The following is a 14,039-nucleotide window of genomic DNA, read 5'->3' as shown; positions in this document are numbered from 1 at the left end:
AGTATGCATTGATGTAAGTTGACTGTGATGAGAGAGAAATCATGTCCTTAAGGAAGAAATAAAGTATAAGAGATAGCAAAATTACAAAATAAGATAATTTTTTTTTAAAAAATTAAAGGTAATAGTCTTTGGTCTTTGTTCAAACTCCACAGTTCTTTCTCAGGATATAGATTGGTATTCTCCATTGCAGACAGCCCAAAATTGTCCCTGATTGTTGCACTGGTGGAATGAGCAAGTCCATAAAGGTTGATCATCACCCCCATGTTGCTGTTAGGGTGTACGGTGTTTTTCTGGTTCTACTCATCTCGCTCAGCATCAGTCCATGCAAATCCTTCCAGGCTTCCCTGAATTCCCATCCCTCCTGGTTTCTAATAGAACTATAGTGTCCCATCACATACATATACTACAGTTTATTAAGCCATTCCCCAACAACAGTGTTATTTCTATAAAACATACCATACATCTTAATTAAAAATGCAAACATTCCTTGTATCAAATTGTTTGAATTTTCTATAAAGCAAGAGCAACTTTTTTAAAGGGAAAGACAAATAAATAGGTGCATTTGAAGTGTATGCAGAGTAGGAGGGAAGGGAGTTTCAGAAGTGAAGTCACCAGTACTATGGGAGGGTTGGAAAAAGCCCAGCTAGAGAAGGTAGGAAGTTAAGTCTGAGAAGCCAGAAGACAGAAGGGAAGGGACCAAGCAGTCCAAATATGAGGCATGGCCAATGCAAAGACTTGGAGACAGGAGAAAGGTTGTGTGTGAGGACCAGCCAAGGGGCACTGGAGCACTGGACTGGAGAGTTTTTGGATGGGAGGAAGGTGTAAAAAGACTGGAAAGGTCAGAAAGGGATAGGCTGTGGAGGCTTCACAAGCCAGATAGAGGATTTTAGATCTGATCCTGGAAGTAAAAAGGAGCTCCTAGATCAGGGGAGTGCCATAGTCAAACCTGCACTTTAGAAAAATGATCTTAGCAGCTGAGGAGGTTGGACTGGGGTGGGAGAGACCTAAAGCAGGTACCCCCGCCCCAGAGTGCAATAGTCCAGGAGTGAGATGTTGATGGTCTGCCCCAGGAAGAGGAGAGAGAGGGACATCTTTGAGAGGTGTTGCAGAGGTAGCAATGACAAGAACTTGACAATGGATTAGATCTGCCAGTGTCTGAGAGTTAGAAGTCTCAAATTAGATTAAGCTTTCCCTTGATAGGGAAGAGGGAAGGCTTTGAGAAGGCACGATTGTGAGTTTTATTTTAGATATGGTACCTGTAAGACGTCTATGAGGCATCCAGTTTGAAATGTTCAAGAAGGAGCTGGGAATTCACATATTCTGTAACTCAGTAGAGAGGCTAGGGCTGGATCTACAAATCTGGAAATCTTGTACATAGACTTGAAAGTTGATGAGATCACCAAGATGAAATAGAGTGAAAGGAGAAGGGAGCTTAAGATACACCTAGGGGGGTAGCATGGATGAGGAACCCATCAAGGAGATTGAGAAGGAGCTATCAGACAGATAAGAGGAACCAGGAAAGGTCAAGGTCAGGAAAGCTTAGAGAAGAGAGCATTCAGAAAGAGGTGATCCACAATATCAATTCCTACCAAGTAGGCAGCAAAGATCAGGATGGAGAAAAGGTCATTTCGATTTGGCAATGAAGAGATCAGTGATGATTTGGGAGCTTCCGTTAGGTCAGAAGCCAGAAGATGGAAAGGAGGCACAGGATGGAGGTGACTTTCTCAAGAACTTTAGCTGAGAAAAGGTGAGATGTAGGAAAATAGTGAGCATGGATGGTAGGACCAAGTGAAGGGTTTTTTTTTTTTTGAGGAAGGGGGAGAGATGATTATATTTGTAGTTGGTAGGGAAGCAACCAGTAGGCAGAGAGAGTTTGAAACTAAGAGAGAGAATCAAGACAGTAATGTTGTCAGTTTGCTAAAGGAGTTGGGAGGGGATGGGATTGAGACCAGTTGTAGGGGGATTGACTCTGTCAAGGAGAAGAGCCACCTCTTCATCTGAGATGGGGGAAAGGAAAAGATAAATGAGGAAGATATCTGAGAAATTCAAAGTAAAGAGGAGGGCAGAAAACACAACTCTCGATTAACCATTCCCTCCTCCCTTATTAGTGCAACAAGAGGCAGCATCTTCAGCTGAGAGAGTCGGGGTGTAGAGGGGCAATTGAAGAGAGGTAAAAATGAAACAGCTACAGTGGAGGGGAGGACAGTGGATCAACTGGAGAGCAATAGGAAGTTTGCCTTGCTGCAATGAAGGTCCAGTTGGGATGAGATAATAAGAGTTTGTAGGATGTTCAATCAGTAAAGTTTTATGATTTCTTACTGGTTGCTTCAATGGCACATGAGTAGGATTTAAGGAGGTGAGTGCTGGGAATCTTCCAAGGTTCACCCTTGGTAAGGTCTGATGACTGACTGGACAGAGGGGCAAAGAGAATCGTAGTGGACAATAGTCGATTCACCAAAGGATTGAACTATGGTAGCCAGTCAGTGCAGGGAGATGACCTGAGAAATAGCTAGGAATGGAGACAAAGAAGGTCACAATGAGGTTAAAAACAGGGTTGAGAGGCAGAGGGAAAGATGAATGAGAGATTATGATCAGATTAAGGAATTTCAGAGTTCATGAACATGGAAGTGGGATATTTGGGGATGATAGCAAGATCGAGGGGGTGAGCATCTCTGTGAGGAATTGGAGTGGAGGAGAAGGTCATGGAAGCTGAGTAAAGTCAAGAATGAGGAAGTATGTTGAAGTCTCAACTTCAGGAGTTGAGAAAGGATAGGAGATGAGAAAGAGAAAATTTGGGGGGGACTTAAATTATTGAGGAAAGAAAGAGAATACTTTGTCCTGGGGGTGGGGAGGGGGAGTTGGGAGGGTGTCTATGCTAACATCCACCAGGATTTTTTATTGAGTGACAAATTTGGCTAGTCTGAATCTCAAAGCAGGAAATTGCCTAGTGAAGATGATCAAGGGAGGATTTGAAAGTGATAATGGGGCAACAAGGAATATTCAAGTTTCCCACCACAAACAGGGAACTGGGAGAGGAGAAGATATAGACAAAATATATCCAATACTAGAAATGAGCTGCCTCTAGGGGCTGCTAGGTGGCGCAGTGGATAAAGCACCGGCCCTGGAGTCAGGAGTACCTGGGTTCAAATCTGGTCTCAGACACTTAATAATGACCTAGCTGCGTGGCCTTGGGAAAGCCATTTAACCCCATTTGCCTTGCAAAAACCATATATATATATATATATATATATATATATATATATATATATATATATATATATACATATATGAGCTGCCTCAGTTTTCTCATCTGCAAAATGAGGAAAACAACAGCATTTACCTCCTAGAATAAAATCATGGGATCATATGTGTAAAGTTGCTTTGCAAACCTTAAAGCAGTATAGAAATATAGAAATTTAAGTGGCCAGTGTGCAACACAATTTTTGTCTCTAAAGTTCCATGAATCTCCTGATTCCCATTAGAGTGGTGAGGGCTGCCATCATCATGCCCTGGCAATGTCACCTGCTCTTTCTTTGATCCAATTCAATAAGTATTTAATTTTAGTTTGTTTTTTTTTAACAAGGCAAATGGGGTTAAGTGGCTTGCCCAAGGCCACACAGCTAGGTCATTATTAAGTGTCTGAGTCGGATTTGAACTCAGGTCCTTCTAATTCCAGGGCCAGGGCTCTATCCACTGCGCCACCTAGCCGCCCTCAATAAGCATTTTTAAGCCCCTATTGTATGTAACCCAGGAAGACTAAGTTCAAATCCTGCTTCTGATTTGTCCTGGTTGTGTGATCATAGCCAAGTCCTCAACCTCTCACTGATATGGGATATTCCCTGTGTTTCTAAGTTGCAGAAAAAATGCCAGCCTGTGTTTGCAGAAGTCCCGTATAGCAGAGAAATCCCAGGTTCAGCTTCTCCCTGATTCTTCTTTGTGCAGGGTGCTGGGGACAGAAAGACGGCAATGAATCAGTCCCTGACCTCAGTCCACTCTTGCTCTGCTCATTCCTCATGTTCTGCTCTTGTATGAGAGTGCCTGTCCTTATTGTGTCATAGAAACGGAGTCAGAGACATCATCAAATAAATCTAGCATTTCTCTGAAGTGCTTCCCCTGGACTGGCAGGGTATAAACACTGGGGATGCAAAGAGAAGCAAACATGCTCCCTGCCCTCAAGAAGTTCCCAGTCTAATGGGGGAACAACGCATGCAGAAGTCTGTCCAACCATCTGCCCTCACCCACCCATTGTACAGTTTAAGAGATGTAGGTCCACGGAGGGATAAGCGATTTGCTCAAGGTCACCAGAGCCTAGATTTAAATCCAGGATCTCTGACAGCAACCTCCACGACCACCTCTACCACTCCCATCACTGTTACTTCTGCTCCCATTGAAGCTACTGCTACTATTGCTGCTATTGTTACCACTGCTGCTGCTCCTCCTACAATTACAACTATTTTTTACTACTACTATTATTACTGTTAGAAGTACTACTCCTCCCATTACTGCTACTGTTACCACTACCACCAACATCACTACTAATGTTACTACTACAACTACAGCTGTTGCTGCTACTACTACTACTACTACCACTGCTACCACTACTACTACTACTACCACTACCACTTCTACTACTACTACTAGTACTGCTACTACTACTACTGCTGCTGCCACTGCTGCTGCTGCTACTACTACTACTACTACTAATAATAATAATAATAATTATTATTATTATTATAATTCAGTTCCATGTTGTCTTGAACAGATAGGAAAAATTCATTTATAAGGGTCAACCCAACTGACATAGCTGACATAGGCAGAAAGAATACTCATACAGGGTAAAGCTGAGAGTTCCTAACTTGGTCATCTAAGTAGCCAGGAAGATGCAGATTGAAAAAGGAGTCAATATAGATGGGGATGGAGGAGGGGATTTCCTAGAGGAAGTCGCTATTGCAACAAATCTTAAGGGAAATGATAAAAATTGAAAGTAGGTGGGACTTGGGCTTAGAGAAAGCCTTAAAATAACATTGGGCATTCCTTTAATCTTTTACCTTAAACTGAGAGTCTCTCTGGAGATGCCCAGAGCATGAGAATTCATTTTACCAATAGCAGGAAACAGACACAGAGGTTTCCCAGTGGTCATGCAGGTGATTTGAGTAAAGTTTTTGTGATCAAGGGACATTAACAGAAAATCCAGTACTAGTTAAGGTCTGGATCATGCTTCAGATCAAGAAGAGAACCTCCCCTAATGTCCCTCCTCTTATGATTCAAGTGCTGGGAAGCTGACTGTATGAAATTACTGTACGTCTGTCTTCTGAAACCAGCCTAGTTAATTTCTTTTTAAAAAAATTTTTATTGCTATCTTTTTTTACATCACCTTTAGTTTCTTTTTTGTTTTTTGTTTTTGTTTTTGCAAGGCAAATGGGGTTAAGTGGCTTGCCCAAGGCCACACAGCTAGGTAATTATTAAGTGTCTGAGACTGGATTTGAACTCAGGTACATCTGACTCCAAGGCTGGTGCTTTATCCACTACACCACATCCACTACGCCACCTAGCCGCCCCCATCACCTTTATTTTCAAATATATCGCTCCTCACTTTCCTACTCAGTCAACATCACTTTAAGAAAAAAAATTAAAAGAAGAGGAAACATGTAGTTCAATAAAACCGACACACATACACATCAGTCATATATAATAGTATATGCACCCTATCAAATATAGCTGTATATGTACCACACTCATAATCTTAACTTTCTTCACTCTTCTCCAGGGACTAAGCTTGATCATGATAATTAAAGAGAGTTCAATTTGAGGAGTTTAAAAAAAATAATTCCATTTATATTCCTATCACCTTTTTTTTACATTTCACATAGTTAGTTCAGTGTCTCACACATAGCCAGCATTTACTAAAGGTTTGTTAATTGACTTCATTGCTGTAGTATGTGTATGTTTACCTGAATCTGCTTTTCTGAATTCTTTTTCTTCACCATTTCTTTAGGCACAATAATATCCCATAATTTTTATGAACAAAAACGTGGTTGACCATTCCCCCAACAATGAATGTCTAGATCTAGGTAATTTCAGAGATGCCTATCACCAGACTGACCACAGGATGATGAATTTTTCACCCATACAACTCAGAAACAATTTGTTACATTGTTTTGAATAATAATAATAACTAATAAAATTAACCCTTATTTGGCACTTTAAGATTGGCAAAGGATTTCACATATATGTCATCTCCTTTGATTTTCAAAAATTTGTAAGGTAGTTATTCAGTTAATACAGATTGTTTTATATCAGGACTGTGCTAAACTCAAGGGATTAAACAAAACAAAAAAAAAGACAAAAGATAGTGCCTGCCCTCAGGGAGCCTACAATTTAATGGGTGAAATGATGAGCAAACAAATATGCAAAAACAAGTTCTATACTCTGATTAAAAGAAGGGAGTCACCAGAACTAAGAGGAGTTAGGAAAAGTTTTCTGTAGAAGATGGGATTCTAGTTGGGACTTGAAAGATGCAATGGGGGGGGGGGCGGCTAGGTGGCATGGTGGATAAAGCACCGGCCTCGGAGTCAGGAATACCTAGGTTCAAATCCAGTCTGAGACACTTAATAAAGACCTAGCTGTGTGGCCTTGGGCAAGCCACTTAACCCCATTTGCCTTGCAAAAACCTAAAAAAAAAAAAGATGCAATGGGAGGGGATGAGGAGGGAGAACAGTGATGACGATGATGTGATGCTCAGAGTAGGTGCAATTTAACAATTGCCTCCTTGCCTGTTCTAGGTGTTTCACTGGATGAGCATTGCTATCCTGACCTTCTTCATGATAGAAATTACATTAAAATTATACGTTTTCCGCAAAGAATTCTTCTACCACAAATTTGAGATCCTGGATGCTGTTATTGTGATTATCTCTTTTGTCTTGGACATTGTCCTTCTCCTCCAGGAGCATGCCTTTGAAGCTCTTGGTTTATTGATCCTTCTTCGACTTTGGCGGGTGGCCAGGATTATCAATGGTAAGTCCCAATATTGGCAGATCTTATATGAATTGTGAGTGGAGCAGGCATCTCTGAAAACTGAACAAAGATGTTAATGACATCCCAATGCTGCTAAGCACTAAACATCCTTGGATTCCTAAAAAATATTTACAAAATACCTACTTTAGACTATGCCTTGCTTGGTGGTAGGGAAAACAAAGACTAAACAATAAAGAGGGTCTGCCCTCAAGAAACTTATCTTTCTTTTTAAAATAGTTAATTTATTGATGCCTTTTTATTCTTGTACCACAATAATTTCAGGTAAGTGGCACAGTATGGAGTTAGATGGAGTTAGAAAAACCTGAGTTCAAATCCTACCTTGGACAGTTTGTGTATAATCTTCTGTAAGTGACTTAACCTTTGCCTGTCTTAGTTTCTTCATCTGTAAACTACCTACTTCCTCTGGTTGTTGTGAGGATAAAAAGAGATAACATTTGTAAGGAGTTTTGCAAATTTTAAGATATATTTTAAGGATATAAATGCTAGCATTATTATTTTTATCATCATCATCATCATCATTATTAGTATTATTATTATGATTATCATCTCTGTCTAAAAATGTATGCAGTTTTCTTCCCCTAGATTTCTCCTTCTCATTGGTTATTACAGTTAATCAAAGGTCTACTTCCTCTTACATTCTTTACATCATACTCTTTTAGTCTTTGTTGTCTGTTCAGTTTATTTCATCCTGAATCAGTTTATTTAAATCTCCTGATACTTCCCTGAATTCCTCAGATTAGTCTTAATGAGAATTACATTGTATTGGGTGAAGTGATGGTGAGGATAAGGTATACCTTCACCTCCTCACCCCACCCATTCTTTTTCCATTATGGTCTCTTCTGTTCCCAAGGAATTCAGCTCTCAAATAAAATGGAAAGATCAAGTTCCTACCATGGCTTCTGTGGCTCCAAGTTGGTATTATAATATTCATTTTGATAGGAAATATGAATTCTACTTCTGGTTAGAATATAGGAAATTCAAATGATTCATTCTAAAGTTGATGCCTGAGAGCCATCGTAGCTTTCAGAAAGGATCAAGGAATAGTCAACATGGTGTTTGCTGCCCAACAACTCCAAGAAAATGCTAGTAGAACTGATGTCAATATACAACAATTATAGATCTGACCAAGATCTTTGTAAATCATGAGAGCCTATGGAAAATAATGTCAAATTTTGGTTACCCAGGGAAGTTCATCAGTATTGTACATCAATTTCATGATGGCATGCTTGCCCTAGTTCTGGACAGTGGACGATGCTATCATGATTTCTTGATCACCAATGGAGTGAAACAAGGCTGTGTGTATCCTTGCTCCCATGCTTTTTAGCATGATGTTTTCAGCCATGTTATCAAATGTCTTTACTGCGTATGAATACGGCATCAAGGTCAGCTAGACCTCTCCAACTAAAAAAGGTAATAAGCCAAGACTAAAGTGGAGGGAATGTTGGTTCATGATCTTCTGTTTGCAGAAGACTGTACACTCAGTGCAGCCTCTGAAGCTACGATACAATAAGTATGGATCAATTCTCTACTGCTTCACTGAAAACATTAGACCTTTGGTCTAATAACTAACACCAAGAAAACACAAGTGCTCCATCAACCAGCACCACACCATCCATATGTGGAATTAAAGGACACAGAAAATTTTTTAATGCTATGAATAAATTCACTTACCTTGGCAGTATACTTGGCAGGTACACATTGCTAATGAGATTGACACATGCACTGCCAGAGTAGAATCGGTATTTGGAAGATTCCAAAAGAAAATGTGGAAGAGAAGAGGTATTAGATGGACTACCAAACTGAAGGTCTATAGAACCATTGTGCTGATCTCACTGTCATAGGTCTGTGAATTCTGGACAATGGCCTGTGAGACCAGTGCCGTGCCAGAAAACTGAATTGCTTCCATTTAAATTGTCTTAGAAGAATCTGAAGATCACCTGGCAGAATAAGATACCAGACACCAAGGTCCTTTCTCAAGATAAACTGCAAGCATTCAAATGTTTCTACAGAGAGTATAACTGCGATGGGCTGACCATGTCATTTAAATGCCAAACATATACTTTCCAAAAAGATTCTTTTATGGAGAACTCATACAGAGCAAGCACTCATTAGGGAGACAGAAGAATCAATACAAGGGCACTCTCAAGGTCTTTCTTAATAACTTTGGAAATGATTTGCAGCATGGGAGACACTGGCACAGGACTGCCCACAATGGTGTGCCCTTATCAGAGAGGGTGGTGTGCTCTATGAGCAAGGCAAAATTGAAACAGCTCAAAGGAAGCATGAGATATGTGAGTTACCCACCCCAGGTGTTGACATGGACTACTTGTGCCTGACCTGGAGTAGAGCATTCCAAGCTTTTATTCAAGCCGCAGTTGGACACATTGCGAGACTCTAATAATTATGTCATCTTGGTCCTCTTGGAGAGGACAAGATCCAGCCAACCAACTAACCAATTCTGGTGTTTATATGTTCTCACTCTCCTGGTACAGATTGTAATCCTCCCATGCCTTTTTATCCTAATGATCCTTGTTGATATCTTTCCACCAAACTGGTCTCCTTTCTATTTCCTGACCTATAGATTTCATGCAACATTTCTATTTCTTTACAAAAACTGTCCTATATTCTTAGAATCCATTCCCTCCTCACCTCTACCTCTTAGAATTCAAAGATTCCTTCAAGGTTCAAATCACATGCTACCACCACCCCCAGGAGAACCTTCCCTATTGGCCCAACAAGTTGTTAATCTTTCTCCCTCAGGCAATCAACCAACATTTATTAAGCACCATCTATATGAAGAGAGCTATGCTAAGAGCTGAAGATGCCCTTGGCTGCCTTCAAAGAATATACATTCTATTGGGACACATAACATGAATGCATGTAAATATGTATAAAATAGATACAACAAAGATATAGAGAAATAGATTATATATGAAGATATATGTATATATACATATATATCCTCAAACTATAATTTAAACATGTTTAAATATTATATTTTCTATACATTTTAACCTCCACCCAATGGATAATTGCTCCCTGAGAGCAGGGACTGTTTTTTGTTTTTGTTGTTTCTAGAACACAGCACAGAGCATGCATTTAAAGCTAGTTGACTTGATTTCACTTGAACATGTTGAAGAGCTTTTTCTGGTTCTTTCAATGTAACAGCCACAATAATCACATATATGTGTGATTTGCAAGTCTTTTCATATATTATCTCATTTGATTCTCACAATAACTGGATGAGGTCAGTGCTGTTATTATTCCCATTTCACAGATGAGGGAAATGAGGCAGAGAGAAATTCAGTGACATGCTCTGGGTGATACAGCTAGCAACTGTCTGAAGTCACATTTGTCTCAAATATTCCTGATTCTAGGCCCACAATATAGTACTTGGGCTAGCTGCTTCTGGTTATATGACTGGTTATCTGTCCCTCTTACTGTCCATTTGGGTACTTGATTCTTGCACTTTCTGTGTGAGAATCTTCCTTGGTAACATATTTCTCCATCCTCTCGAGGCCATCATTCATGATTTCCATACTTCAGAGAACATGGTCTTCCATGATTTCTAGCCATAGAACATCACTGAAAGAATATTTATGTAAACAAGAATAATAGATTAGTAGCATGTTCCTTTCTACCTGACGTAATAGCCTTCTTGCCTCCTTGATCTAGGTGAGGATTCACCTGTTATATATAGTTACACTGCTTTTTCCAGAATTCCTTTTCTCAGGGGGCAGCTAGGTGGCGCAGTGAATAGAGCATTGGCCTTGGAGTCAGGAGTACCTGAGTTCAAATGTGACCTCAGACACTTAATAATGACCTGGCTGTATGACCTTAGGCAAGTCATTTAACCCCACTGCCTTGCAAAAAAAAAAAAAAAAAAAGTCCTGCTCTCAGAATTCCTTTTCTCCATTGTTTGATTAATTTAGCAGTGTACAACCTAGGAAACTGAGGTTGATGACAGAAAATACTGGGGATAGGGTTTAGACCTTTTTGAAGGGAAAAAAAGCTGAGAATCAATTTGATGTTTGTAAAGGAGCCTCTTACTACTCCATTTAGGCCTCTTCATGTTCTCTCAGAATATCAATGTGATGATGTCTCAGAAGCCACTTAGTTCAACCCATACTTGAATCTCTTCTGTAAGAAAAAAAGTTCAAACTAGGTCATGGAAATAAATGGGAAGATTTAGTTACTATTGGCTTAAAGTCAATAACGATAGGCTCTGATCTTAGGGTAGTGGTGGGGGGGATAGAGAAGAGGGATTCTTTTTTATAATTGACCAGACCTGTGGTTCCATGGTCAGCAAAGAAACTCCCTCTACTCAAGCAGATCACAGCCTATTTTGCAATTGAAGGTTCTTAGAGTTTCTTGGGATACTTGGAGATTAAGTGACCTAGCAATAATCACAGGCTAGGATGCATCAGAAGTGGGACCTGAACCCAGCTCTTTCTGGTCCCAATGCCAGCTTTGTCATGCTGCCTTTCATTTGGGAATTAACTATCAGTAAATAGCAAAAGAAGCTTACAGACACATGTACAATCATAGAATCACAGAAATGCCAAAGTGGCCTACCAGTTGAGCTCATATTTGAAGAAAAAACACTCAATAACCCAGGCAATAAATTGTGTTTTGAAGATTTCTAGAGGAGAATGACAGAACTACCAAATCATCCTATTCCACTTTGGGACAGCTTAAACTGTTTGAAAGTTTTTCTTATAGCAAGCCTAAATTTTCATGGCATAGCTAAGGCATTTTTTTTTATCATTTCTGTCCACAAGAACTGGACCTTGGATATAAACCAGGTATCATAGCCACAGATGACCAACTTTTTTGTTTCTGCTTTCTATTGCCAATTCATTTGGAATGTTAGCTTTCATGACACTACTTATAGGATCGATGCAACATTGCTATATCCCTCCTGTTCCCTTTGCCCTTTTTCCATCTTCTATATATCTTTGAAAAATCCAAGTTATTTGAACTCGCTGTGATTTCCCATCAATCTGCCTATTTTATGACTTACAATCAAACTAAGAAAACAAATAATAAAATGTGGGTGGTTCAGAGCTAAAATATGAATGGGAGAGTGGCAATGCCATTCTGCGAGAGGGAAGTACAGAGTTAAAAGACTGAACAAGGCTATGGGTTATTGGAATATTCTCAGAACATATACTATTATGTTAAGCAGGTGCTTTCTGTTGTTCCAACTAAAAAAAAGCATTTTCCCCTACATTTTTGTTGCTTCTTCATACTTACAATAGCTAGTGCATCCATGGAGTTTTGCAGTGATGTTTGCTTTAGAGAAGAACAACAAATAAGACAAGCCTGGAGTCTTAATTTCACTCTCCTTTGCAGCTCCTTTCACCTCTTAGTTCTACCTGTTGGGTACAAGCAGAATAAGTCCTTTCAAATTTTTGTGGAAGCTGTCTTTCCAAGTCATCACATCTCTAGATTTATTTTAATTTTTTGCAAGGCAAATGGGGTTAAGTGGCTTGCCCAAGGCCACACAGCTAGGTAATTATTAAGTGTCTGAGACCAGATTTGAACTCAGGTACTCCTGACTCCAGGACCAGTGCTCCATCCACTGCACCACCTAGCCGCCCACCCCACATCTCTAGATTAAACACCATAGATCCCTCATCTGAATCTTTATATGGTTCTCCTGCCTCTCTCATCCAGAGTGTTAGCCATCCCTTTAGCCATCCCTCACAGTTTGGAATTATTGGAAGCAATCGCTGTTTCCAAGTCATTGCTAAAAACATGAAGGAGCACAGAGTCAGGCATAGATCACTGGGACATTCTACTTGAAACCAATTTCCAAGTGGATGTCAAACTTTTAATAACTTCTAAGTACCAAAAATCCATGCCAATTAGGTTTGACTGGCATGACCTGTTCTTGATGAATTTGACCTTTTGTAATCACTAGATTTTCTAGATTTTCAATGATCATCCCTTCAATAATGAATATTGGAATTTTTTCAGGAAAATCGAGTTGATTGAACTATAGTTTTTGGAATTCCATTCGCTTCCCTTTTTTGAAAATGGGGACACTTGCCCTTCTCTGATCCTAAATTACTAACTTATCTTCTTTGATTCTTCAAAATCACTGGCGAGTAGTTCAGTTATTGCATCTGCATTTTCTTTGACTCGTCTAATGATGTCGTTCAACGACATCAGATCCACTAACTTGAAGACATCAACCTGTGTTTAGTGATCCTAAACCATACTCCTACTTGCTGATAGGTGACACAGTGGATAGGCCACAGTTGGCCTGAGGGCCAGACAGATTCATCTTCCTGAGTTCAAATTTAGCCTCAGATACATACTAACTGTGGGAGTCTGGCCTGGGCAAGTCACTTAGCCCTATTGATTTTGGTTTCTTTATCTGTAAAATGAATGGGAGAAGGAAATAGAAAACTACTCTAATCTGTGCCAAGAAAGCCTTTAAATGGGTTCAACAAAGAGTCAGACATAATTAAAATGACTGAACAAGAACAAAAAATAACCTTTACTATCAATGCCTATTGATCATTTCCCCCTTTTTCCTTACCTGTGCAAAGGTCATTCTTGTTGGCAGAGAAAAACAGAAGAAAAGTATTATCACCTTTCTCACCATTCCATCCATCCCCAAGCAACAATCCTATCCCATTTTATACTTTTTTTGTTTCTGCTTTCTATTATCAATTCATTTTGAATGTTAGCTTTCCTGGCACTACTTATAGGATCGATGCACCATCCTTATATCCCTCCTATTCCCTTGCCTTTCTTCCATCTAAGTTACTTGAAATCCCTGTGATTTCCCATCAATCTGTTCAAACAATTCCATTTTCTCCTCCTCATTCAGATTCTTTCTTTTGAGTTTTCAGAATGTCATTTTCATATCTTCCTATTCCTCACGTGCTGTCTTCCCCTAAAGAATGGGATCCTACTAATTCTCTAAACCCTTTGGAATCTGCTCTCACCATTTAGGGATCATGTGAGACTATTCTTGGCTTTTCTGTCCT

The 14,039-nt window shown here is 39.7% G+C and overlaps 1 protein-coding gene across 1 annotated transcript in view; it reads left to right on the top strand.

The window, feature by feature from the left end:
- Positions 1–14,039, top strand: part of HVCN1 (hydrogen voltage gated channel 1) — a 47,279-nt gene that overhangs the window by 22,101 nt on the left and 11,139 nt on the right. The window contains exon 5 of the mRNA XM_074205664.1: positions 6,783–7,014. Within this exon, the coding sequence (XP_074061765.1) occupies positions 6,783–7,014 (232 nt within the window). The remainder of the gene's footprint in view (positions 1–6,782; positions 7,015–14,039) is intronic.

Source organism: Macrotis lagotis, chromosome X (genome assembly GCF_037893015.1).
Source record: "Macrotis lagotis isolate mMagLag1 chromosome X, bilby.v1.9.chrom.fasta, whole genome shotgun sequence".
Taxonomy (NCBI): domain Eukaryota; kingdom Metazoa; phylum Chordata; class Mammalia; order Peramelemorphia; family Peramelidae; genus Macrotis; species Macrotis lagotis.
This window is presented reverse-complemented; position numbering and strand designations above follow the sequence as displayed.